General features: G+C 44.5%; 2 protein-coding genes across 3 annotated transcripts in view; one reads left to right on the top strand and one right to left on the bottom strand.

Annotated features, from left to right (window-relative positions):
- Positions 1–8,397, top strand: part of ccdc180 (coiled-coil domain containing 180) — a 114,270-nt gene extending 105,873 nt beyond the window's left edge. Inside the window, exons 34-38 of the mRNA XM_028809082.2 lie at positions 1,618–1,755; positions 3,154–3,265; positions 7,620–7,728; positions 7,885–8,026; positions 8,100–8,397. Coding sequence (XP_028664915.1) covers positions 1,618–1,755; positions 3,154–3,265; positions 7,620–7,728; positions 7,885–8,026; positions 8,100–8,231 — 633 coding nt within the window. The 3' untranslated portion in view covers positions 8,232–8,397. The remainder of the gene's footprint in view (positions 1–1,617; positions 1,756–3,153; positions 3,266–7,619; positions 7,729–7,884; positions 8,027–8,099) is intronic.
- A 7,904-nt stretch (positions 8,398–16,301) lies between these two features.
- vav2 (vav 2 guanine nucleotide exchange factor) overlaps positions 16,302–26,242 on the bottom strand; it is a 522,340-nt gene continuing 512,399 nt past the window's right edge. For both annotated transcript variants that reach the window (XM_028809081.2, XM_051931588.1), the window contains one exon: positions 16,302–24,553. In XM_028809081.2, coding sequence (XP_028664914.2) covers positions 24,506–24,553 — 48 coding nt within the window. In that variant the 3' untranslated portion in view covers positions 16,302–24,505. The remainder of the gene's footprint in view (positions 24,554–26,242) is intronic.

The following is a 26,242-nucleotide window of genomic DNA, read 5'->3' as shown; positions in this document are numbered from 1 at the left end:
GGAATGACAACTGGAGACACAGACACTTCTCCTTTTATTAAGGTGGCTCATGTCTTACCGTAGTAACGCATGTGTTTTTTTAAATAAAGCGGTTACTTTTACTTGAATAAAATATGTATTGCGTTACGTTACTTTTTTAAAAAATATTTTTATTGATTTTAATTAGAAACAGATAATATTCTATACAGTCAAGACAAATTTAACAAATCAAAGCAAAATTTGACCCCCATCCAAGAGAAAGTGAGGGGAGCCATCAACCACAGCAAGAAAAGAAGGGGATCCTTTACCCCGAAATCACATATAACAGGAACCTGTAAATTCCAAACTGTCACCATAAATACAGTAGGACAGGTCTGTCTGGTGTCCACAGCTGCACTGACGCAGATTTAGCACACGCCTCTCGTGTGACATGTTTTGAGACTGTCACCAACGCACAGCCCACCGCCACAATCGGGACAGCAGACGACTGATTCTTTGCACACTTTGTCACTCCATTTGTTGTTCCAACAGATGGGGCACCACAAACATTTGTATTAATGGAATCCACTGCATTTGTCATTCTAACAAATGGCGCATCACAAACATTCTTCTTCTTCTTTTGACTGCTCCCGTTAGGGGTTGCCACAGCGGATCATCTTGTTCCATCTCTTCCTGTCCTCTGCATCTTGCTCTGTTACACCCATCACCTGTATGTCCTCTCTCACCACATCCTCTTCCTCTACTCCACTTGCCTGGCGTGTATTCATAGGAAAAAATGCATTGCATTTGTCATTTTAGCAGGTTGTGCATCACAAAGATTTACAGTGATGAAATGCATTACTATAAATGTTGTGATGTGCCATCTGTTGGAATGACAAACACAATGCATATGTCTCTGTGATATGCCATTTGATATGGGATTCGGAAAAGCAGTGTTAGTTTGTGATGCACCATCTGTTGGAATGACAACTGGAGACACAGACACTTCTCCTTTTATTAAGGTGGCTCATGTCTTACCGTAGTAACGCACATGTGTTTTTTTTTTAAATAAAGCAGTTACTTTTACTTGAATAAAATATGTATTGCGTTACGTTACTTTTTTTAAAAAATATTTTTATTGATTTTAATTAGGTATCTATAATATTCTATACAGTCAACACAAATTTAACAAATCAAAGCAAAATTGGACCCCCTACTCAAGAGAAAGAGAGAGGAGCCATCAACTGGCGCTACGCTATAAAAGGAGCAAGAAAAGAAAGGGAAATGGAAGCTAATTCTAAAATGTTATTGATGAGATCCTGCCAGGTTTTAAAAAAGTTTTGAGCAGATCCTCAAAGTGAGAATTTGATTTTTTCCCCAATTTTAAGTAGTAATAGAACATCGGCTAGCCACTAACGTGAGAGCGGTGGGGTGGGATTCTTCCACTTGAGCAGGATAAGTCGACGTGCCAGTGGTGTCATAGAGGCAACGACAGATTGTTTGTCCTCCTCCGCTTTAAGGCCATCTGACGTTACGTTACTCGTTGCTTTATGAAGTATTCAGACAACGTAACAAACTTACCCCTAGAGCTGTTGGCGAGCTTCTCACTTTATCGGCAGCAGCCGTCGCTTACCCGCTTTTCACTCTCTTGACCCTCAGGCCGAGTACTGGAACCTTCTGCGGCCCCGCGTGGGCCACCCGGGCAGCGTGAGTCAGCTGGACAGCCTGTGTGACCTGGAGAAGCAGAGGCAGCGAGAACAGCTGAGGCTCATCGACATGTCCGAAGGCGAAGTCCGGGTGAGTCGAGCAGCCTGCGGGTGTGTCTGGGGGGGTCAAGCAGGTTTAATACAAATGAAAAAGTGAACCAGCTGGCACACGTGCTGAACATCTTCAGAGCTTTGACTCAGCCGGGGGTCTTCTTGGGTTTAGGGCGCCAAGCTGGATGTGGGGATTTTCTGCCTTTCTTCTCGGTTCCGTCAGGTCAGATGGTGGCCATCGGTGGACAGACTGCTGTTGTCAGGTCTCTCCAGAGATGTTCTGTGATGTTGAAGTCTGGGCTCTGGCTGGACCACTCAAGGACATTCCAAGAGTTGTCCTTAGGCCTGTGTTGTCTCTGATTTGTGGCCCTTTGGCACTCCAGGTTTTGGTTCAGAATATCTCTGGACTTAACTCTCCCTCAACTAGCCTCCCAGTCCCCGATGCTGCCTCCACCATGCTTCACTGAGAGGTGACAAACAGTGCCTGGTTTCCTCCAGACGTGACGTTAATCTTGGTTTCTTCACACCAGAGGATTTTGTTTCTCACAGTCTGAGAGTCCTTTAGGTGCCTTTTTGCCAACTGCTAATGGACTTTCATGTGTCCATAAAGTCCAGAGTGGTGGAGTGGTGCCATGATGGTTGGCCTTCTGGAAGTTTCTCACATCTCCACACAGGTTCTCTAGACCTCAGCCAGAGTGACCATCAGGTTCTTGGTCATCTCTCTTATCTAAGCAATTATCCCCTGATTGCTCAGTTTGGTTGGGTGACCACCTTGAGGTAGAGTTGTACTTGTTCCAAACATCTTCCATTTTAGAATTATGGAGCCAACCATGCACTTGGGAACCTTCTCCAGATCTGTGCCTTGGCGCAGTCCCGTCTCTGAGCTCGGCTGGCTGTTCCTTCCACCTCGTGGCTTGGTATTTGTTCCCCTGTGGACCTTCTGTAAGCCCATCTGTGTGCCTTTCCTAATCGGTGACCACACATGGACTCCAAACACCTCACAGAATGAGAGGCACCTGAGCCAACGTTAAGGCTGTAGATGCTTGTGTGAATGGGAGATTTCAGTTTTTTATTGTTGATACATCTGCAAAAATTCCTAAAATCCCGTATTGCTTTGTTGTTCTGGAGTACTGGGTGTTGTTTGAGGAGAGAACATGAATGGAGACGATGGCATCACAAGGCTGCAACATCACAAAATGTGACAAAAGTGGAGGGTCGGTTTGCTCAGACATCTCCTGCTCGGTGGTGGAGTCGGCTTCTTATGGATTCCTCAGACTTTGTTCTTTTCGGCTTCTTGATTTCAATACAGAGAGAAGTTTGGGTGAAAATCAGAAATCCAACCCTGAACTGCATCACTTCCGCCGTGTTCGGCCCATAGGGCTTTGTCTTGTGGTCGCTCTTGGTGACAACAGACATCCCTCATTTTCTTCTCATGCAGGTCTGTGTACTGAAGCAGGCGAAGGAGTTTGCACAAGCCTTGGCCACCCTCACCGAGTGCATACTGCTGAAGCTGGACGAGTTCTTGACGGTGGACGAAATTCAACCTGGAAGTAAGTTCAAGTGCTCCATGTCAGACTGTAACAGGTGAGGCGTCTCGTTTAAAGTCTGGGCCTTGCATGTCAGTAATGGGATCTGGCCGGATGATGGCACATGTTAGGAATTCGATATCAGAAGATTCCTGCCTTTAATTTGCACAGCTTGCATGTTCTTATCCTCACTTTGTATTTTTCTTCCAGCCCAGGAATCTGATTCTGCAGTCAGCTTGTTTTGAAATTACGTTCACTTTAATTGTAATATTTTTGGGCGATTTTTGCTGTGGTTTTTGTTATTTATGGGTGCCGCCGTTTTGTCTCTCCTGTCATCAGTATGTGAATTTCCCCTTGGGATTAATAAAGTATCTATCTATCTATCTATCTATCTATTATATAGTGCCTTTCACATCTATCTATCTATCTATCCATCCATCCATCCATTTTCCAACCCGCTGAATCCGAACACAGGGTCACGGGGGTCTGCTGGAGCCAATCCCAGCCAACACAGGGCACAAGGCAGGGAACCAATCCTGGGCAGGGTGCCAACCCACCGCAGGACACACACAAACACACCCACACACCAAGCACACACACTAGGGCCAATTTAGAATCACCAATCCACCTAACCTGCATGTCTTTGGACTGTGGGAGGAAACCGGAGCGCCCGGAGGAAACCCACGCAGACACGGGGAGAACATGCAAACTCCATGCAGGGAGGACCCAGGAATCGAACCCAGGTCTCCTAACTGCGAGGCAGCAGCGCTACCACTGCGCCACCGTGCTGCCCTCTATCTATCTATCTATCTATCTATCTATTATATAGTGCCTTTCACATCTATCTATCAATCTATCTATCTATCTATTATATAGTGCCTTTCACATCTATCTATCTATCTATCTATCTATCTATCTATCTATCTATTATATAGTGCCTTTCACATCTATCTATCTATCTATCTATCTATCTATCTATCATATAGTGCCTTTCACATCTATCTATCTATCTATCTATTATATAGTGCCTTTCACATCTATCTATCTATCTATCTATCTATTATATAGTGCCTTTCACATCTATCTATCTATCTATCTATCTATCTATCTATCTATCATATAGTGCCTTTCACATTGATCTATCTATCTATCTATCTATCTATTATATAGTGCCTTTCACATCTATCTATCAATCTATCTAGCTATCTATTATATAGTGCCTTTCACATCTATCTATCTATCAATCTATCATATAGTGCCTTTCACATCTATCTATCTATCTATTATATAGTGCCTTTCACATCTATCTATCAATCTATCTAGCTATCTATCTATCTATCTATCAGGACAGTGACCCTCGTTATTAGAGGCGTGTCCTCAAAGGTCAGAAATGATGTGATAGGTTAGAAGGTCTTCTTGCAGAATTTGTGGATAACAAAAGCAATTCCGCTTCTTGGTTTCGGTAGCGGTGTTGATTGGCCTCCCGGTTTTGACTTTTGATTTCACGTCTGATTACGTCCTTCTTCCCCGTCACCATCATAAGATACTCCTTGCTAGCGTGTGTAGCATTTGAGCGACTTCAGTGACGTTTTCTAAAGTTCCACCACCAAAGTGCCATCAAATCCTGTAATTCCTTCAAAGTGGCCATTGGCCTCTCGGTGGCCTCTCTTACCAGTTTCCTCCTTGCTCTTCCATCCAGTTTGGAGGGTCCTAGTTGTACCAAACACTTCTTTATGATGGACTTTACTGAGCTCCTTGGGATTGATGAAGCCTTTGAGATGTTTTGGTCTCCATCTCCTGCCTTATGTCCGTCCACAACTCTGTCCCTGAGATCTTCTGAAAGTGTCCTGCCACCCATAGTCAGTTGTGTGCTGTCAGTGGCACTGCCAAGGAAGGGAATGAATGGACCAGGAACAGCTTCACTAATCACACTCATTACAACTGAGCACAGCCAGTAACCACAATGGGAATGGGGGGCACTGACACCTGACTGAGTTTGGGGGGGGGTCCTGTATTAATTTTTTTATCATTCTTCTGAACTGTAGCTGTGATTTCTTTCACTTGGATGTTGGAGGTGGCATTGAGTAAGAAAAGCTGAGAAGAAATCTTAGTTTGTGTGTTAAGGGTGTAAAGCAAATCAAATGGGAATATTTTGAAGGGGGGATTCTTTTCTATACCCACTGTATGTATTACTGGTTTTATGTTTCCAATACTCCGTATTTACAGGCCATTTTTTATTGGAAGATTTTTACCTGCACGCACATTTAGACACGGGTTGTTGCCTTTAAGTATAAATAAATTTGCTTTTTTGTGCCATACACTTGAGGTGTGCTGACTCCTAGCGGGAGCAGCCATAAGAAGAAGAAGAAGATCCTTGTGGTGTGCTCACTTGCCTTTGTCCATTCTTGGTTATGAACTACCGCTGCTCCAGTAATCAGGTTACACCCGTGGCTGCAGGGCACAAATCATCCCACTAACATATAAAAACTTCATTATGATGTCGTCAATGGATTTGAAACCCTGACAGTTGGCTAATAACTCATTCTGAATATGGAGGTACATCAAACACCTTTACGAAATTCTTGAACAAATGAACTTCAATCAAAGTAATATGGCTGATTAGTGTCGTACACCGTAGACCCCCACACTAATGCCCTTCTATGGTTGCGTCTCCTGCACCGTGTGACACCGCTTAAGAAATCCCGACATTCCCCTGAATTTCAGGTGGGATGTGGTATCGCCGGTTCTTTACCGTGACTGCCGCCATCTGCAGGCCGAGTTTGAGAAGATGCATCCATCTTAGCTGATTGCGAGTCCACAGCGCCTGCTGTTTGGTGTAAAGACATCGGCACCGCCGTGTTTTCTTTGTTCAACTCCTTTATTTCTTCTTGCATTCTCTGCACATCGTGGATGATGCGCCTCATCTTGGAGTCACTCGAAGTGACCTGACTAGGCGACACTAGCAGGGAGTATGTTATGACGGTGTGACGGTCGCGATGACGCTCAGATTTTGAAACAGCGAGTTATTTATTTTATTTCACGAATGCAGCAGGCTTTGACTCGCCGTGCACTCTTACTTGCTGTACGCACAGAGACACCTATAAAGAATCGGTGAAGGAAAATATTAACCAAGTGAAGAAAGTAAAAAAGATCAACGTGTACACTAAAGCCTTCCTCAGTTCCCCGACAGCAGTAGTAATCACAAACACTGCACAAATGAAACCCCAAGTACTGGATGATAAACAGTCAACACTTCCGACACCGTCGTCCACAACACAGTGCGGTCCAGCAGGCGCGGGTGTTGGCGAGAAGGAACTGAACAGACACCTGAATGTCGTGACAGAAACCCTCGCGACACTCTGAAACTGCCCTGTGGTGTGAAACTGCAGAGGCTGCTGGGATTTGTAGGCCATTTAAGTAGAAATGACACAATGGTGTCTGGGAAAAAGGACAAAGTCCAAAGCTGAAACAGAAGTCAAAACCGGGAGGTCAATCAAGGCCGAAACGAGAGACAAAAATTGTAGTCGAGAACCAAAGACGAGTCGAAGGTCACAGAACCCTGACGATAAAGACATCGTGGAACGGTCAGAAGGACATTTGGAAAAGGGGTTTGTTATCCGCAAATTCAGATGAGGAGGTGCTCTGAAAGACGACCTTTGAACCCGTCCCGTCGTTACCTCGGAGGACACGCCCCTAACAACGCTAGGGTCACTATCTCAATGTCGGGACCCGTAAATAATCAAAATGGAGGCCCAACATTTATTACAACAATTAAAGTTTATTAAGAAATATTGATGGCAAAATGAGATTCCTGGCTTAGAAAGTGTAAGAACACCCAACATAAAGACGGAGGGATTCCAAAGAGTGTGCAGTTCAAGCAAATCGAATCTCGAGGACTGGAATCCCAACTTTCCACAGACTTTGGATTCTTGATTTCAATACAAATGGAAGTTTGGGCGAAAATCCAAACTCCAACCCCTGAACTGCGTCCTCCTTTCTCGTGTACTGACCCGACTGCCTGCTCCCACTCTTCCTCTGTTTGCTCGATTTTCTCTTTTTCCTTCCCTTCACTGACCGTACTCAAACCATGTGAGTGTGGGGACCTCCCATGATGCCATATTCCACCCATAAGCTTTGTCTTGTGGTCTTATCCCGTACCGATGGTAATTCTCGAGATTATTTGGCAGACACCTTCACCCATGGCGACTTTGATGATGATGGTACATGAAAGTTGCTCGCCCAAATTCGGCCAGCATGTTGGCAGCTGGACCTGAACCGCTGACCTCGCGATTTCAACTGCACCACCCTGTCCGCTACGCCTCGCTCCACGCCTTCTCTCTTCTCAAGTAAACGTATTTATGTTTTTGCTTTAATTTAGCGGTTGAAAGAGGAAGACAGAGAACCTGCACCCTCATCCGCCGCAAGCAATCTGGCTTCCCTCTCGAGATGAAGGAGCAGGACGTACCACTGATTCAGAGAGGAAGCAGGTAAGACGTTATGAGAGTCGTCGGCAGGACTTCTGTACCCCGGCCTGGTCGCTCATGAACGTCAAGGACTACCGAGTGGGCCAGCAGGCTGATTCCATACCATGAAAACCCCTCGGTGTCTTAAGTGTTCGTTTCAAGCGTTCTCCTTTCTTGTAGGACATGGCCAGGATTGACATACTTTGAACCAAACAATAGTGAAGACGAGGAGACAATCGTCAAAAAAACGGCATCCATTAAAACCGCAAAAACCACCCTGGGGCACACGTCAGCGGTGGAAACAAGGGACCGGGTCTACAAGGTGACAAGGCACTGAAAAGCAGTGGATTATGGTCTGGGTGCTTCTGTGTCCTTATAATCATGTCTTATTACAGGAACTCTGGACGATGTACGAGGCGGCACTTGACAGGAACAGGGACGAGCGGGCAGAGCGGTGGACAAACGCCATGCACTGGGAAGCAGGCTGGGAGGACGGTGCCTGGAGAATTAGACAACTCTACTCCTAAGTCGGCAGACACAGCACTGGTCTTCTCTCCGATTCTTGACTTCTCACCAGAAGAGTCTCGTTTCAATTTGAAATTAGCCGTCGTCACTCATCGAATATGGCGGCTCGTTTATCACTTGATGGAGGAGCGATGGAGTTGGTGGGTTTTGGGGGGAGTCTATTAATATGATTAAAATGCTATATTCTACTGCTCTGGTCATAATCCTTCCCAAACTGAATATTTCTCGGAGAGTACGGATGTTTAAGGGCGCCAGACGAGGTGCGTCCCCCCAGCCCCTTTATTTTTTGAACCTTTGATTTGTACTCCCTGTGGTTAGCTGATGTACGATATTCCTCTTCCTCCTGATATTGTCAGGTCTTCTGAGAGTCTACCGGGTTACAAGATTATCTGGGTAATGCCCGCTCCAGCCATTCCACTGGCCAGCTCACTTTAGTGCCTCCGTGTTGTTAGGATTGAATCATGGATGACATTTTGTTTTTAGAGATTTTCCACTCTGGTGCCCTAGAATTTGATACCATCTCTAGTTATTTGATTTAATGCTTCCTTTTCTTGGCATTAAAGTATCTGTGCCATTTTGATTTACGCTTGCCGCTATTTTGAATTCCTGTCATTACGGCACCTGCCGCACTGTTAGGCGTTTGGTTTTGCCTCAGCAGAGAGAATTTTAATTTAAGGATCGGGAGATGTAACGCGACCAAAACGAAGTGCGCCCAGGGGTAGAAAAACACAAAGTCAATCCAGTCTTCCACCGAGCGCCAAACATAGAAAAGAGTCGGAACGTTCGGACAAAAAAGGAAGTCAGAAAACAGAGAGAGGGTGGCACGGTGGCGCAGTGGGTAGCGCCGCTGCCTTGCATTAACGAGACCCGGGTTCACTTCCTCCCTGTGTGGAGTTTGCATGTTCTCCCTGTGTTTACTCCTACAATCCATAGACATGCAGGTTAGGTGCATTGGCGATGCTAAATTGTCCTTAGTGTGTGTGTGTGTGTGTGTGCCCTGCAGTAGGCTGGCGCCCTGCCCGGGATTCATTTCCTGCCTTGTGTCTGTGTTAGCTGGGATTGGCTCCAGCAGACCTCCGTGACCCTGTAGTTAGGATATAGCGGGTTGGATAATGGACGGATGGATGTGTTATGCTATATTGTGTCATGTTATGTTCTAACAATATATAATATGTACTGTACTGTTTTGTTATGAAGGGCGGCACGGTGGCGCAGTAAGGAGACCTGAGGTTTGCTTTCTGGGTCCTCCCGGCGTGGAGTTTGGATGTTCTCCCCGTGTCTGCGTGGGTTTCCTCCGATAGTCCAAAGACATGCAGGTTGGGTGCATTGGCGGTCCTAAATTGTCCCTAGTGTGTGCTTGGTGTGTGGGTGTGTGCCCTGCAGTGGGTTTGTTTCCTGCCTTGCGCCCTGTGCTGGCTGGGATTGGCTCCAGCAGACCCTTGTGACCCTGTAGTTAGGATATAGCGGGTTGGATAATGGATGGATGGTCTTATAATAATAGTATAATAGTCAACTTATAATAGTATGTGAATTTCCCCTTGGGATTAATAGTTGAAGGCGGCACAGTGGCGCAGTGGTAGCACTGCTGCCTCACAGTTCTCCCCGTGTCTGCGTGGGTTTCCTCCCACAGTCCAAAGACATGAAGGTGAGGTGCATTGACGACCCTAAATTGTCCCTAATGTGTGCTTAAACCTCAGGGGTTATTGTTATATTTGTGAGCTCTCCTCACTCCACTGTCCGCCGTCTTATTCTTTTCCATTCTAACCCTGTAGATGCCCAGTAAAGTAGTGGTGAACAGAAGGGTGAGGAGAGCTCACGAAGGTGATGATACCCCCTAAAGGTTTCTTCTTCTTTTCCATTCCAATGTCCTGCAGACACCCAGTAGAGTAGCTGAACCCTGAGGGGTCTCCTCCTCTCCAAACCTCACTGTCCATCATCTTGCTTTCTTCCACTCCAACCTACCACAGATGCCCAGTAAATGATGGACAGCAGGGTGGGAGAGCTCACAAACACAGCGGTGTCCCCTGAGGTTTCTTATACAGGGTGGCGCAGGGAAACAGTGAATGTTCAATTGACGTTCAATGCACGAATAAACACCTTACAGAATACATGAACTGATGAAATGTACAGGATATGCAATTAATGACGGTAATCGATATTCATTTTTTATTTTGAAGAAAACCTCACGAAGGTGTCGTCTGTTTCTCCGCACACATTCTGACAGCCTGCATTGCGCGACGTAACACGTCAAGAGGAAGGCCAGCGATTTCCTCCTCAATCCTCCTCTTTACTTCAGCAATGGTTGCAGGACGTGTGGGGTACACTCGGCTTTTAAGATGTCCCCACAGAAAAAAAAAAAATCACAAACCGTGAGATCTGGGGGTCTCGGAGGCCATGGAATGTCACCGGTGTGTGAAATGACACGCCTTCCAAACAATCGTCGAATGGCCGCCATGGATTGTCGGGCAGTATGCCAAGTGGCTCCACCTGGGGACTTCTTTATTTTTAAGGCTGGACCTGCTGTATGTTGTAATCATATGAGCAGACGGGACACCATCATGACGTCGTAACTGGTAATGACGCTGAAATTCCCTTTGTGCAGCAGTCCTACTGTCACCATTCTTTCACAGCAAACGCTCGTTGTGCGCCACTCCACTGCTCCATTAGAACTAACGGAGAGGGGATCTAAATGAGGTCCTATTGGTCCCAAACAACTGCCAATGCCTAGTCCCAAAATTTCCCTGTGCCACCCTGCATTTTTCCTTTCCATCTTTCTACAGCCACCCAGTAAAGAACTTAAACCTATCGTTATATTTGTGAGCGCTCCTCACTCAACTGTCCGTCGTCTTATTCCTTTCCATTCTATCCTACTGGAGATGCCCAGTAAAGTACTTATGATGGACAGTGGGGTGAGGAGAGCTCACGAAGGTGATGATACCCCTAAGGTTTCTCATTCTTTTCCACTCCAATGTGCTGCAGACACCTGGTAGAGTAGCTGAACCTTAAGGGGTATCCTGCTCTCCAAACCTCACTGTCCGTCATCTTATTCTCTTCCACTCCAACCTACCACAGATGCCCAGTAAAGTACCGTAAATACCCGCATATAGGACGATACCATGTATAGGACGCAGGGGATTTTTGACCCTAAAAACCATGGAAAAACCTGTGTACCCGTTTGTAGGACGCATCCTGATTTTGTGTTACCGGGGTACTAATTAAAAGCTGCTGCCGCCAGCGCCAGTGATTGTATCCATGTGGAGTATCTCTGAACAACAACAAAGAGCGAGAAACACACCGGTACTAGACGGCAAAAATGACGTATCGGTGCCGTGAATACAGTAGTCTCCCGCTTAAGTACGCAACTTGAACCTGCGAAGTTTGTGCGTACTTAGCCGCCACTCCCAAATAGCTTGCATTTCGCTACGATGTCAAAGAAACCAAACGGCAAGCGTCTCAATGCTGCGAAATCATCTCGAAGCTAAAAGCAAAACGTCTGCACCCAGTAAGAGGGCCATAAACCACCTACACCTGAACACCAGCAAAACCAAGGAGCTGGTGGTGGATTTTAAGCCCCTCTTCTACGCAGTGGTGTGCTGGGGAGGCAGCATTAAGAGGAAAGACGCCTCACGCCTGGACAAACTGGTGAGGAAGGCAGGCTCTATTGTTGGCATGGAGCTGGACAGTTTAACATCTGTGGCAGAGCGACGGGCGCTGAGCAGACTCCTATCAATTATGGAGAATCCACTGAACAGGATCATCTCCAGACAGAAGAGCAGCTTCAGCGACAGACTGCTGTCACTGTCCTGCTCCACAGACAGATTGAGGAGATCGTTCCTCCCCCAAACTATGCGACTCTTCAATTCCACCTGGGGGGGTAAACGTTAATATTTAACATTATACATAGTTATTGTCTGTTTTTTTTCACCTGTATTATTATCATTCTTTAATTTAATATTATTTATTGTATCAGTATGCTGCTGCTGAAGAATGTGAATTTCCCATTGGGATTAATAAAGTATCTATCTATCTATCTATCTATCTATCTATCTATCTATCTATCTATCTATCTATCTATCTATCTATTATATAGTGCCTTTCACATCTATCTATCTATCTATCTATCTATCTATCTATCTATCTATCTATCTATCTATCTATCTATCTATCTATCTATCTATCTATCTAGCGTGCTCTCGACATCGAGGATTAGCTGCTCTGCTCTGAAGTTCAAACTGAAGCTGATGATACATTCAATGATCTTAAGAAATCGTTTGAATCCTTTCAGAGCAAGATCCGGGCTGTCTCCCTCAAAGCCAAATGCAAGAAACTTCAAAACCTTTGCCAAATGACGATTCACTAATAAATCTCGAACCCAGAATTTTAGGGAAAAATATGCGTACTTAACCGGGATGCATAGTTAAACGGGTGCGTACTTAAGCGGGAGGCTACTGTATTCAAAACAAAACACTTTCCAAATGTTACAATAAGGCATACAGGTGGATGTAAAATGAGCTTTCAAACGCCGTGTCACTCTCCAAAATCGATACAGCACTAGCGACGCTACTTCTGAAAAATACTTTAATTTGAAATGGTGTGAAATGCCAGTGCGGGGGCAACGGCTAATTGCGTGCGGACTGAGGCATACCCCGCTAGCTACAACTGCAGCATTGCTAACCGACTGTCGCTTGAAATTCACATTGGATTCAAACCACTCCTCTCTGTCCCGTCACACAGCCATCGATAGGCGAAGGAGAGGCACTGACACACGCGCACACGATCATAAAGACCAACATCCCATTACGTAGTTTTAAAGAGGCACGGTAGCTGTTCATTATTACCCAGTCAACATGGCGAAGACAACACGGCAGAGCTGTACTGCAAAGTTTAAACTGGAAGTGATCACATACGCGAAAGAACACGGGAACCGGGCAGCTGGTCCGACAGAATGCGTAATCCGAAAATGGAGAAAAGCCGAAAGTACCATCACGGAAATGCGAAAGGTAAAGAGAGCGAACAGAGGCTCGAAGGCTCACCACCCTAACCTGGAAAAGGCGCTCATTGGATTGGAGATACCCGTCGAGACTGCCTGGGGGTCAGCACCACTACCGTTCGTTTACAGGCTCTAAGATTGGCGAAAGAGCAAAACATCCCAGAATTCAAGGCGTCGATGAACTGGTGTCGGAGATTCTTTGGAAGAAACAAGCTTTCAATAAGACGAAGAACTACTATTAGTCAGTGACTACCCAGCGACCACGAGGAGTTATGTCATCAAGATGCGTCAGAAATACAACTACGACATGAGCCAGATTGGAAACGCCGACCAAACTCCGCAGCCATTCGACCTGCCATCCGAAAACACAGTAAACATCAAAGGCACAAGGACCATCACTATGCGATCGACTGGAAACGAAAAGAACCGTTTCACTGTGATGCTTGGGTGTATGGCTGATGGGGCAAAGTTACCACCATACATCGTCTTCAAGAGGAAAACCATGCCCAAAGACAAGTTCCCGAGTGGTGTGATAGTCAGGGTGCAAGAACAAGGATGGTTCAATGAAAGCATAATGGACGACTGGCTGAAAACAGTGACGGTGGTCTAAGGAAACAACGATCGATGCTGGTGTTAGATGCCTTCCGATGCAAATCCAGATTGAAGCGACACAATACAGACCTCGTCATCATCCCCAGCGGCATGACCAGTATTCTGCAGCCGATGGATGCCGTCGTGAATAAGCCATTCAAAGCAGCACTAAAGAAAAAATGGGCAGAATGGATGATTAATGGTGAACACACTTTCACCAAGGGCGGCAACATGAGGAAAGTCGACATGCCTACAATCTGCCAATGGACAGTAGACGCCTGGAAAGAATTGCCAATCAAGACCGTGGTGAAGGGATTTAAGAAATGTTGTATCAGCAACATGTTAGACGGCACGGAAGACGACATTCTTTGGATGGACGACGCTGACCAAAAGGAGGAAGAGCTGGACTATCATGATGACTGTATAGCACAACAGGAGTGGGATGCTTTGTTTAATGAGGACAGTGACGACGAGGATTAAATATTGATGAATAAGGTATTGTAATTTGAAATTTTTATAATATATTTCTAATACGGTATTATATGGTAATAAACAAGCGCCGCATAATTATTTATTGATGACCGAACACTTCTTGAATCGCTGTGTGCAGCGTGGAAAACAGTTGGCATGTGTGGCAGCAGAAGGGTTAGATTTGGCGGGCGGGGCTCTGTCATGTCGTGCGTAGTGAATTGTTGGTGGGCGGAGCTCAGTGAATTATATATAGATTTATAATTTTTGTAATAAAAGTATCCTACTTGGGTTTTTAGGCCTACTTCTTAAGAAAAAACGTGCGTCCTATATGCGGGTATTTACGGTACTTATGATGGACAGCAGGGTGAGGAGAGCTCACAAAGGTGACGATACCTCCTAAAGTTTCTTCTTCTTTTCCATTCCAATGTGCTGCAGACACCTGGTAGAGTAGCTGAACCTTAAGGGGTATCCTGCTCTCCAAGCCCTACTGTCCATCATCTTATTCTCTTCCACTCCAACCTACCACAGATGCCCAGTAAAGTACTTATGATGGACAGCAGGGTGCGAGAGCTCACAAAGGTGACGATACCCCCTAAGGTCTCTCATTCTTTTCCATTCCAATGTGCTGCAGACATCTGGTAGAGTAGCTGAACCTTAAGGGGTATCCTGCTCTCCAAGCCCTACTGTCCATCATCTTATTCTCTTCCACTCCAACCTACCACAGATGCCCAGTAAAGTACTTATGATGGACAGCAGGGTGCGAGAGCTCACAAAGGTGACGATACCCCCTAAGGTCTCTCATTCTTTTCCATTCCAATGTGCTGCAGACATCTGGTAGAGTAGCTGAACCTTAAGGGGTATCCTGCTCTCCAAGCCCTACTGTCCATCATCTTATTCTCTTCCACTCCAACCTACCACAGATGCCCAGTAAAGTACTTATGATGGACAGCAGGGTGCGAGAGCTCACAAAGGTGACGATACCCCCTAAGGTCTCTCATTCTTTTCCATTCCAATGTGCTGCAGACATCTGGTAGAGTAGCTGAACCTTAAGGGGTATCCTGCTCTCCAAGCCCTACTGTCCATCATCTTATTCTCTTCCACTCCAACCTACCACAGATGCCCAGTAAAGTACTTATGATGGACAGCAGGGTGCGAGAGCTCACAAAGGTGACGATACCCCCTAAGGTCTCTCATTCTTTTCCATTCCAATGTGCTGCAGACATCTGGTAGAGTAGCTGAACCTTAAGGGGTATCCTGCTCTCCAAACCGCACTGTCCATCGTCTTATTCTCTTCCACTCCAACCTACTGGAGATGCCCAGTAACGTACTTATGACGAACAGTGGGGTGAGGAGAGCTCACGAAGGTGACGATACCCCCTAAAGTTTCTTCTTCTTTTCCATTCCAATGTGCTGCAGACACCTGGTAGAGTAGCTGAACCTTAAGGGGTATCCTTCTGTCCAAACCGCACTGTCCGTCGTCTTGTTCTCTTCCACTCCAACCTACCACAGGAGGTAAAGAACTTAAACCTTAGGGAGTATGGTCGTCTTCATGAGCTCTCCTCACGCTGCTGCTCGTCTTCTTCTTTTCCATTGCATCCTCCGCCGCTCCAGCAGCCCTAAATGAGGAGTGCAGACTACAGACGAAAATAAAACGATCGGTAAGGGCTGATACAGGAATAAGCTAAGAAATGAATGCCGAACCACTAAGAAGTCTGCCGTGTTATTTTGAGATGCGTTCACCATCTGCTTATCGGAGAATACAGTAATCCAGTGGAGATCATCCACCCCGATGTCAAGTTCATGCAACACATTTGTTTAAGCAAAATGAAGGTTTATTTGCTGTAAAAACTTCATTGAAAATTTGTTTGTTTAAAATGTACACATTTTACATTTCAGAAATGAGAGAAAATGACAACATGCATTGGGCCCTGAACAGCCTCTGGCGCCCGATATTTGGGTCCAGTTCACCCCCAACCCCCCCCACCCCCGCCAAACCCCCCAGGACGTGTGACAACCCCCGATGGAGGTGCTCATCACAGAGTGGTCCTCTCAGAGCTGTAAAACAATCGGTTCTTTTGGAGTACCCCGTAAAAATGAATGACAACCGGTGGAAATCCACATTAAATAAAAAGATCTCAGCTGACCGCTGCAGAAGGAATGTCTTTGTAAACATTTATTAAAAACATAAAAAACCTCTGGAGCACCAGACGCAGTAAATCAACTCTCAGTAAGGAATATGTGCACCCAAATACAAAAAAAGGACTTTGATCGGACTGCAGTTACGTTCTGTCAGAAGCAGTTCAGGAATATCGCGGGTTGACCGGTAAGAGTTTTGCAGTTTCGGCCGATTGTTCGTTACAAAGAAGTGGAGAAATTGCAGACCTACCAGGACTTGAACCCTGGACCCTTGTTTCTCTTCATCAGACGGGGATGTCGATGTTTTTTCAGTGCAAACTTACCCAGACGTGTCTCCCGAAGCTGCTGCGTCTCTTGGATTTTTTCGTACAATACGCTGGCGTATATACAAGGCGACTATATTCATACAGTGTGGCATTAGATCCTATGTACAGGCGGACATCTCGCGACCCGTCCCGCTGCTCGAGGCCCTTCACCGCTGTTGGTTTTTGTTCCCAAGTCTGCCCCAGCTTGTCGATCTCCACTAGAAAACTCGTCCTCCCCACCCTCCAACGTTAGCAAATCGATCATTAATGTCAGTTTGGCATCTGCTTGTTTCTGAACTCGGACTGAAGGGTCAAGTACGCGTGTTACTCAATCGTGTTTGGACGTTTCAGTTCACAGAAGTGCATCGTGTCTGTATGAGGCTGTGGCCGGCGACAGGCTCAGGACAAAGCTGTGTCACGAGCTAAGCGTCCATATCTGCTCCTGCCAGAAAGGAGATTTCTATGAGCGCAGTGGTGGATCTGATGGTTTGTAATCCCAAAGTTGTGAGTTCGTGTCCCACCAGACAGTGGGGGCTTCTCCCTGAGAGATTCCTTGACATGGCATGACAGAGGTGCTTAGTAAAACATCTCTAATTTGTACCTTGCGTGGTTTATGAATGTGAAGATCCCAGCAGCTATGAAGAGGCGGCAGCACGCAGACTCCGTAACAAATTATGAAGAACACGAAGCTTAAGGCAGCCCAACAAGTCAAATGCTGCAACATTCATTAAACCAAGGGGTTTAATTACGACTGCCTAGAACCTTTCAAGACTCCATGGGGCCTTGGACTGAAAATGAGACTTTTCAAGTTTTGGACTAAGTGCGGTGGTAGGGGGATGGCGATTGAACGAAATCGATAAAGAAAAGAAAAAAACACCTTAAAAAATGAAAAAAACGTGTTTGAGGATTTTTTAGGTCACTTAAGTTTGTATCCTGGAGGGTTCTGGACATCAATAACCTTCAAAAACAGCACTAAAGCAATGGTGAAAGGTGTTTGCTATCCAGAAACTTGGACAAACATGATAGCAGGCCACCATCTTAAATAGTGGAGATTCACTGGCATCATGCGACTTGACCTCCGGTTGTGACGTGCTAGTACAGGGGGGGGGGGGGGGTCATTGCTAACAACAAACAAAATGGTGTCACTCTCTAATGGGAACAAAACTGTGACACATAAAACAACGTAAATACCAACAAAAAGTATTGAAAGACATTAAGAATATTCCAGAACTAAAACAGGTACAGAAATGAGTTGTCCTTGAAACTTCTGCCGGCCTCCCACTTTAGAATTGTAACACAACCGCTCTGTCCCATGGGCTTCCTTCACATGTTTGTATTTAGGAGTGAAAGACGCATTTAAAATCAAGTTAAATGGATTCTTTCTTCTGTACCATATTCCCTTGTCTTAATGTCTCCACTGTGGTAATCTTTGGTTCCATGCTAGTCTGGTAAAACGTATGATGCCCGTAGGAGGCTCATTTTACCTACAGTTTCCCTGACGATATCAGGTGGTAAATGTGCTAATGGAGAGCTGCGAGGAGTTCGAGCAGGAGGCCGTCCAATCCTGCTTTTCTTCCTACACCATGAGCCAGAACATACATCAGGACCACCTGGTCACCTGTAATTTTCTGAGTAGTACAGAGGTCAAGTTTGTGAGGTTCTCCTTACTGAAACTCCAAGTCTTGATGGTAGTAAATCTGCCATGGTACCAATTTGGATGCATTGGCACACCGCTTTTCAATGTTTTCCCCTCTCATTTAATTTGTAACGTCTTATTTATACAGCTACACTATACAAGTTATGGAAGCTGGATAACTTGTCAGCTATCTCGGTGCTGCACCTTGAATTTACTAGTTATGGACAAGGCCGAATAACAAGCAACTGAACAAAATGGCTGATTCGACTGTGGTGGTGTGACAGCAGTAGGCATTGTTGAGTTTGAAAGGGCCCAGAAAGTCACACCGCTGGTGGGACTGCAAGCAGAGAACTGATGTAAGTAATCTCAGAAGCGACGCGACTTCAAATTTGGAACTTGGATTGAAACATGAAGATGTGGGCCCTGTGACCGTGACTGACCTAAAGGCTTTGGGAAATACAGAAAGGCCAGCATCATTTGGAGTAATCTGACGCTAAGCCGGGACACGTCAGTCAGCTCGCCTACCAGGGCTTGTGTGAAGGTTTCAGGAGAATGGAGATGGTGGACGGACCCAAGGTGCAAGGAGAGCTTGGAATATGAAGCCTAGTAAGGAACACAAGTCTCAGTCAGCAGGACAACTCCTGGGCCCTCTCTATCGACCTTACATGAAAATCGTTAGCCCAGGGTGCCACTCTCCAGAGATCTGAGGTGGCAGCAGAAGAACACAAACTTGAGTCCTTGGGATTACAGAACACACTCGTCTAAGCAAGACATGATAAAATAAACGTGAGACTCCACTTCAAAATGGTGTCTACAGTGTACAGCAGAGGTGTGCAAAGTCATTCCTGGAGGGCCGCAGTGGCTGCAGGTTTTTGTTCCAACCCAATTGCTTAATAAGAAGCACTAATTGCTCTAGAAACACTTCTGCTTCATTTTAGTTTTCTCCCTCGTTAAGATTTTGAACCCTTATTGCTTATTTAAGTCTTAAACAGCTGCATTCTTGGTTTGTAATTGCTCCTTATTAGCAATAAGATGCAAATGACAAAAGAAACCAGCAGTTATCCATTTTGCTTGTTACCCTTTACACCTGTGTGTATTTATCGTGCACTATTTGGTTTAATTAAATACTTGGAAGGAAAGAGAAGAGAAAAAAGTGAAGGATTGAGAATTACCCATCTGTTTTACACTTCAAAGTATTTGGATGATATCCTTAGAGTGGAAAAAAAAAATCTAGGATATGAGAATGACTTGACATAGCAGAGTTAAAGCACTAACAAGCCATGAAATGTAATTATTGGCAAGGATCGTTTTCTAATTAAACAACTGGGTTGGAACAAAAACCCTCGGCCCTCCAGGAATGAATTTGCCCACCCCTGGTGTACAGTCTACATTTTAACTGAAGCTTCTCGTATTTTGGAGGAATACTCCGTCCAAAAATGACATTTTTTTACCTGTTACTAAGCCCTGGATTGTGTGTAGAGATGGGCGAGAAAAAAATTATAATCTCCATTTTCATTAAGAACACAAAATTGCTGATGCAAATGGCTTCAAAAGGGACCCAATTTGAAAAACAGCAAACATCCAAGCGAAAATATCAAATTACTCGTATCACATAATTGAAATGTCAGATGTCCAGTCAAAAGTACACAACATCCCATAAACATGTATTATTGCTAAAATGCTGTTAAAATCAAACATTTTGGAGTAAAGCCCTCAAGCACAACAGTCAACTGGGACAGAGCACCTGAACTGAAATCTCCCCTCTTCACTCGTTCATCAGACATTAAGCCACAGCCGCACTCTGTTGAGCTTTCTCATTGGCAGATCGTGAAACTGCACCTCTGAATTGGCCGTCAATTTGACGAAACTTCTCAGATATGCACAAATACAAGGCAACGGTCCACTTGATAACGTTTTCACTCTTTAATGGCTGGTGACATCCTTTACATGTTCTGTAACTCTCTGATGGCCTGTCAGGGCCAGGGGAGTCCCACCAAATCAATACGCTGATTAGAAAGGCAGGCTTAGTTATGGGAAGCCTTCTGGACTTGCTGGAGGTAGTGGTGGAGCAGAGAATAAAGACAAAACTGACCACCGTTATCACCAAAGCTGCACATCCTCTCCGTGACTTTCAGCCAACTGAAGTGCGTCAGGAAATTCCACTGTGGTTCCTCCATACCATAATATGCTTTTATAGTGCCTCGCTGTGTCTGCTCTTAAGTTTTTACTTCTTTTTTGTAACTGTTGTGTTGTTCGAGGTGAGTTACTGCTGTTATTTGTTATTCAGAATTTGTGGTGTTTTTGACGTATGGCATCTTTACCAGATTGGGTGTCCCTAAACGTGCACTCAGATCGAGACCCTTAATTTACTAGTGATGTAATTAAAAAAACTTTACAAAGCCTTGTGGGAATTCACCAGACATTACCGATAGTCTACTATCCTCAGGCAAATTTGGCCCGAGTGCTAGTAAAGGATCAACAATCAAACATAACGTCGTGTTGGTAAGCGGTGACCATGAAATAGTCGAAAACGATAGCCCATAGGCCCATGAGTGACTCTTGGAGGGCTAGGACCACCGGAAAAGAATCAAATATCAAAATTACGATCATATTTGTGATCGGCAATCGCAAAATGACACTCCAAGGGATGATATTACGCTTTGTGAAACGGAGTAACACGTCGTATCGCATTAGCACAGGGGTCCTCAATCCCAGTCCTGGAGGGCCGCAGTGGCCAAAGGTTTTTGTTCCAACCCGGTGGCTTAATTAGAAAGCAATTCTTGCCAATAATTTAATTTCATAGCTTGTTGGTGCTTTAACTCTGCCATGGCAGCTCATTCTCATATCCTGGATTTTCTTCCCCTTTCTAAGGATATCATCCAAATGATTTGAAGGCTAAAATGGAGGAGTAGTTCTCAGTCCTTCACTTTTTTCTCCTCACTTTCCTTCCAAGTATTTAATTTAACCCAATAGTGCGTGATAAATAAATGGAAACAAGCTCAATGGAGAAATGCTGCTCTCTTTTGTCATTTACATGTTATTGCTAATTAGGAGCCATTAAAAACCGAGAATACAGCTGTTTAAGACTCAAATAAGCAATAAGGGTTCAAAATCTTAACGAGCGAGACCACTAAAGTGAAGCAGAAGTGTCACTGGAGCAATAACTGGGTGGGAGCAAAAAACCTGCAGCCCTCCAAGACTGCGATCGAGGACCCCTGCATTAGCGGCTGAACCCCTCGGATGGGCTGATGCTTAACTTCAAGTTCTTCTATTTGTTTTTGCTGAATTCACCTTTTGGTTTACTTCTTTTAGAACAATCAGGATGAGGACAGGCCATTCAGCCCAACAAAGCTTGCCATTTCTATCCACTTAATTCTTCTAAAATAACATCAAGTCGAGTTTTGAAAGCACCTAAAGCCCTCCTGTCTACCACACTACTTGGTCACTTGTGTTTCTGGATCTCTTTCTAATGTTTGTTTGAAATTTCCTCTTCACAAGTTTCCAGCTGTGTCCCCGTGTTCTAGATGAACTCATTTTAAAGTCACCGTCTCGATCCACTGGGTTAATTCCCTTTGTAATTTTAAACACTTCAGTCAGGTCTCCTCTTCATCTCTGTTACGCTCTCTGCTCTTTTAATCTTTCCTCCCAATTCACCCCCTGTAGCCCCATAATCAGCCTAGTCGCTCTTCTCTGGATCTTTTCTAGCGCTGCTTATCATAAAGTATCATTTCCTGAACAAAACATCGTCCACGATGAGGGTTTTTCAGGTCTAGCAGGCCAAAAATAGGGAGGAACCCCAAAAAGCGGAATGTCTTGCGTAAGTGGCCATCAGGCCGAGTCAAACGGTGTAGGATATGTGGAGGTTTTCTCATACCGGTGAGTCAGCCAAAAAAAATCTGAAGCAATTTCATAGAGTTAGCAAGTAATTCTTAAATATTTTTAATAATTTATTTTAATAATTTATTTTAAGTTTGAGTTAAGAAGCTGTTATTAGAGAGTGGCTGTATTTGAGGGCTTGTGAACACTGCGTATGCAGGATGCCATCTTCAATATAGAAGCGGCCATTTTCTTGCCCAGTAGATTTCTAGAAAGTGTGTGATGCAAGTTTCTTCTGAAGAAAGAAAATAATCATCTCTGTTATTGAATGCAGATTGATTTTTTTTTATATATATATATATATATGTTACGGCCAAATCCAAAAATCGTCCAAAGTGAGAAGTGTCCGGCCAAATCGGGAAATTGCCAATTTTGCTGTAAATTGACCGGCCAATGTCCGATGTTTTCCTTGATTTCAGGATTTGGCCAGCCAGTTTGCGAAATAGCACGGGGTGATCGGCCAAAGTCGGAAGAACAAAGGCATGAGCAGCGATTTGTTGCGTACTTAGTAGTGCAATTGCATCGAGTGTAGCCTTGGCGGCTCTTGTTCAGAAAGCGAACGCCGCTTGGTTGTTTCACAAAAATTAAGATTAGGTATATAAGTAGGTTTCACATTTCTGTTATCATTTTAGCCCTGAAATGGTGACTTAACATCAGGGTCCTATTTTATTGACCTTCCGGTTAGTATTTGGGCAAAGGGAAGGCCGTCTCAAGTGCCGTCCGCTTTCTGGACAAGACCCGCCGTGAGCAGTTTCTCGTGTAGAATGGAAAACTCACTTCGGAATCTGCATCTGACATTTTTAAGCATCTTCGCACCTTGAGTGGACAGTCTTACATCAGCACATCGAATTTTGGCCAGGGAGTTCTCACCACTTTGCGAAATGGCCAGCTAAAGTAGCATATACGCTGGTCATTTCTAGTAATTCAGACTTTGGCCACACCTCTCAGCTAAAATGCGAAATGGCCGAACTTCGGGTTTAGGCCGTAATATATATATATATATATATATATATATGTTTACTAAATGGACAGTGAGTCAACCCTGGAATTTAGAAAGAGCTTTTGATCATTAACTGAGTAAATACGCTACTGGAACTGAGAAGCATATCTGCTGAACGTCTGTGGCCTTTTGATTCTGGTAGATCTCTTGATCCCACCTGGATAGACATGCTGGGTTTGTTGCCAGAATGAGCTCTGTGGACATGTTCTCTCAGTATTTTTAGAATTATAAGTAGTGTGAGTATCTCATCGTACAGTAAATGTACCATCGCTCATATAAAACGTATACTGGCCTTATTCAACCTCTTCCTCAAACCTCCATTATGGACGTGAGGCCCACTGGCTAATCCAACAGAAGGGATGATGCATTTGCTATTTTTCAATTTGTGTCCCCATTGAAGCCCCACTGTACCAGGAATTTGGTCATCTCCAGTCTCCATAAAAACACGAGATCATTGTCATCATCAATACAAACAACGGGAAGTATCAAATTATAAAAAGATAACAATCCTTTTTGGGTGAAGCAGTACGTCCGCAGTGATTATCTGCTCATTTGCCAAGCTCTTCCATTTTCCTTCTCTACCATAAATACGCATTTGTGGTCGGACACGGACTCACTTTTACAGACTACAAATCTGGCATTTCGGCGGACGCTTTGAGCTCAAGCGAGTTTTGCACGCGTTCTCGGTTAGCAGATGAAGGTCCGCATGCTGGACAGCTTGGACAACTGCGACTTCAAGGCAATACAATGACAACTAAGGCATATTTGTTCCACTCTCAAACTCTTTCTTAGTCTGCAATTGCAGTAAATATTCTTGGTTTACTTGAAGTTTTCATCCTAGGGGTAACTTCATCTAATACCTGCTACAACTGCAAAAGTAAAATAAATTATTAATACGTCTTTTCTTTTCCTAATACCTTTCCGCCACATTCATTTTCGGGTTTCCCGGGCTTTACCAGAGAATGTGTGTTTTACTCTATAAAAGTAGAACTGCAATTTCTGTGCCGGTTCAATTTTCTATTGAGAGCATTTAAAAATAAAGCTCATTCATATATATATATATATATATATTTATATATATATATTTCTATTTATATAGATATATACAAACCGAGAAAACGCAAGTAAAAACATCAGCTATGCACATAGCAGTCTTTAAGCAAAGGTCCAGCAAGGTCTTCCACGCAGGGGCCTCCTGAGTGTCCATCTCAAAGTGGTTTGGAGGAATGGCTTTTGTTGAAGAACGACAGAAGAGCAGCACTGCCAGCCAATCACTGCACCCCTTCCTCGTCCACATATGTTGATGGAAACCAACCAATCTGGAAAGAGAAAGAAAGAGCTATTAGCTTGATTTTTAGATCCTTACGAGACACTTCTGTCCAAAGCAGCCACTTGGTCTCCATTGTTTTACTACACCGGCAGGTGACGTTACCGCGGTTGTGTGACGCTAACATTCACGCCGTCTGAAAATGGTCATTTGTTAATTTTATTACAGGGATGCCAGAAACACATCCAGACTTGACCCTGCTCTCCCACACTCACACACAGAGGCGTGAAAATAGACAAAATAAAGGCTATGTTAACCTCCTGAGCGTTAGACCCAGGCGTCACTCGGGCAACTGTACAGCATAAACGTTAGACCCGAGGATCGTAAAAGTGCCAACATTGGGAAACTATGTGGGCGTGTCTTGCATAAGTGACAGCCCCGAGTGTTACCCAGGCAACGGTGCAGACACGTCTTCTCCTAGCCTCAGAATGGCATCTCGTAAGAAACGTTCTTCAGCAGTTTAGGAGTTGCACACCCTTGACAGCAATACAAGCAGTGATGACGAAGTGAATCGGTCTTCAGGGAAAGTGACATCGAAATGTGATTCTGATGAGTCCGAAAGTGACGCTCGTGTCAATCGCATATGTGCAGTGTGCTGTTCAAAAGCTGATCAGTCTGGAAAGAAAACCCGTAAGGAATCTGCTACTGTTGTCCCGACTGGGACATTGGATTGTGTATTTCACCGGGCTTCAAGATACACCACACATACGACGTAATTTGCCAGTATATATGGTATTAGTATTATTATTATTATGATTTTATTATTATTATAACCCTATATACCATAACCCTAATTTTATTATTATTATTATCATTATTATTATGATTTGTATCATTATTATACTTTCTACACTTCTGACTTTGTACTTTTAGCGTTTTGCACATTTTACAGAAGTAAGATCAGATTTAATAAATATGTAATTTTTCAAGAAAAAAACGTAACGCTAAAGAAAGGGAAAGAAAATGACCAAACCAATGACAAGAACACAAAAGCTCCCCCCAATGACCTTGGTGGGCAGCGATAGTTCATTAACTGGGACGGAGCAAAACCTGACAAAACACTGAGTACAAAAAGATCGTCGAGAAACACGACAATACAAAGTCCAAACCCGGCCCTGATTAAATCCCAGTGCCAACTGGCAGTGGTACATCAACGGAAGTCCCAAGTGAGCGGTTTTCTGTGTAATTCGTAAAGGGATGTCATATTGTGATGGGGTGATGGTGAAGAACTGCAGGCGCCAGGAGCTCCACAGACAAAGACGTTTAGCATCTCTCATCAGACCACATGAATATTAAGAACAGGACAATACAATACAATTTATTTTTGTGTAGCCCAGAATCACACAAGAAGTGCCACAATGGGCTTTAACAGGCCCTGCCTCTTAACAGCCCCCCAGCCTTGACTCTCTAAGAAGACAAGAAAACACAAATCCAAAAACTGATATCATTGGAAAACTGAAGTAATCCGTTATTTAGGGTGAGGCGCTGAGACACAAAAGATGGACAATTTTCCATCCAGTTTCTTCAAGCTCACCTTTAAAGTCTGCGCCATACCTTATTTCCCCCAGCAACACCCAAACCTGCCCAATGGGGATGTACTACTGGGACTGCTGGGATTTGTAGTCCACTTAAGTATCGCTTGTAGATTCAAATCCCACTCCTGACACGGCGTGACAATCCA

Source organism: Erpetoichthys calabaricus, chromosome 9 (assembly GCF_900747795.2).
Source record: "Erpetoichthys calabaricus chromosome 9, fErpCal1.3, whole genome shotgun sequence".
NCBI classification, from domain to species: Eukaryota; Metazoa; Chordata; class Cladistia; order Polypteriformes; family Polypteridae; genus Erpetoichthys; species Erpetoichthys calabaricus.
Note: the sequence above shows the minus strand (reverse complement) of the source record. Positions and strands in the feature narration are given on the sequence as shown.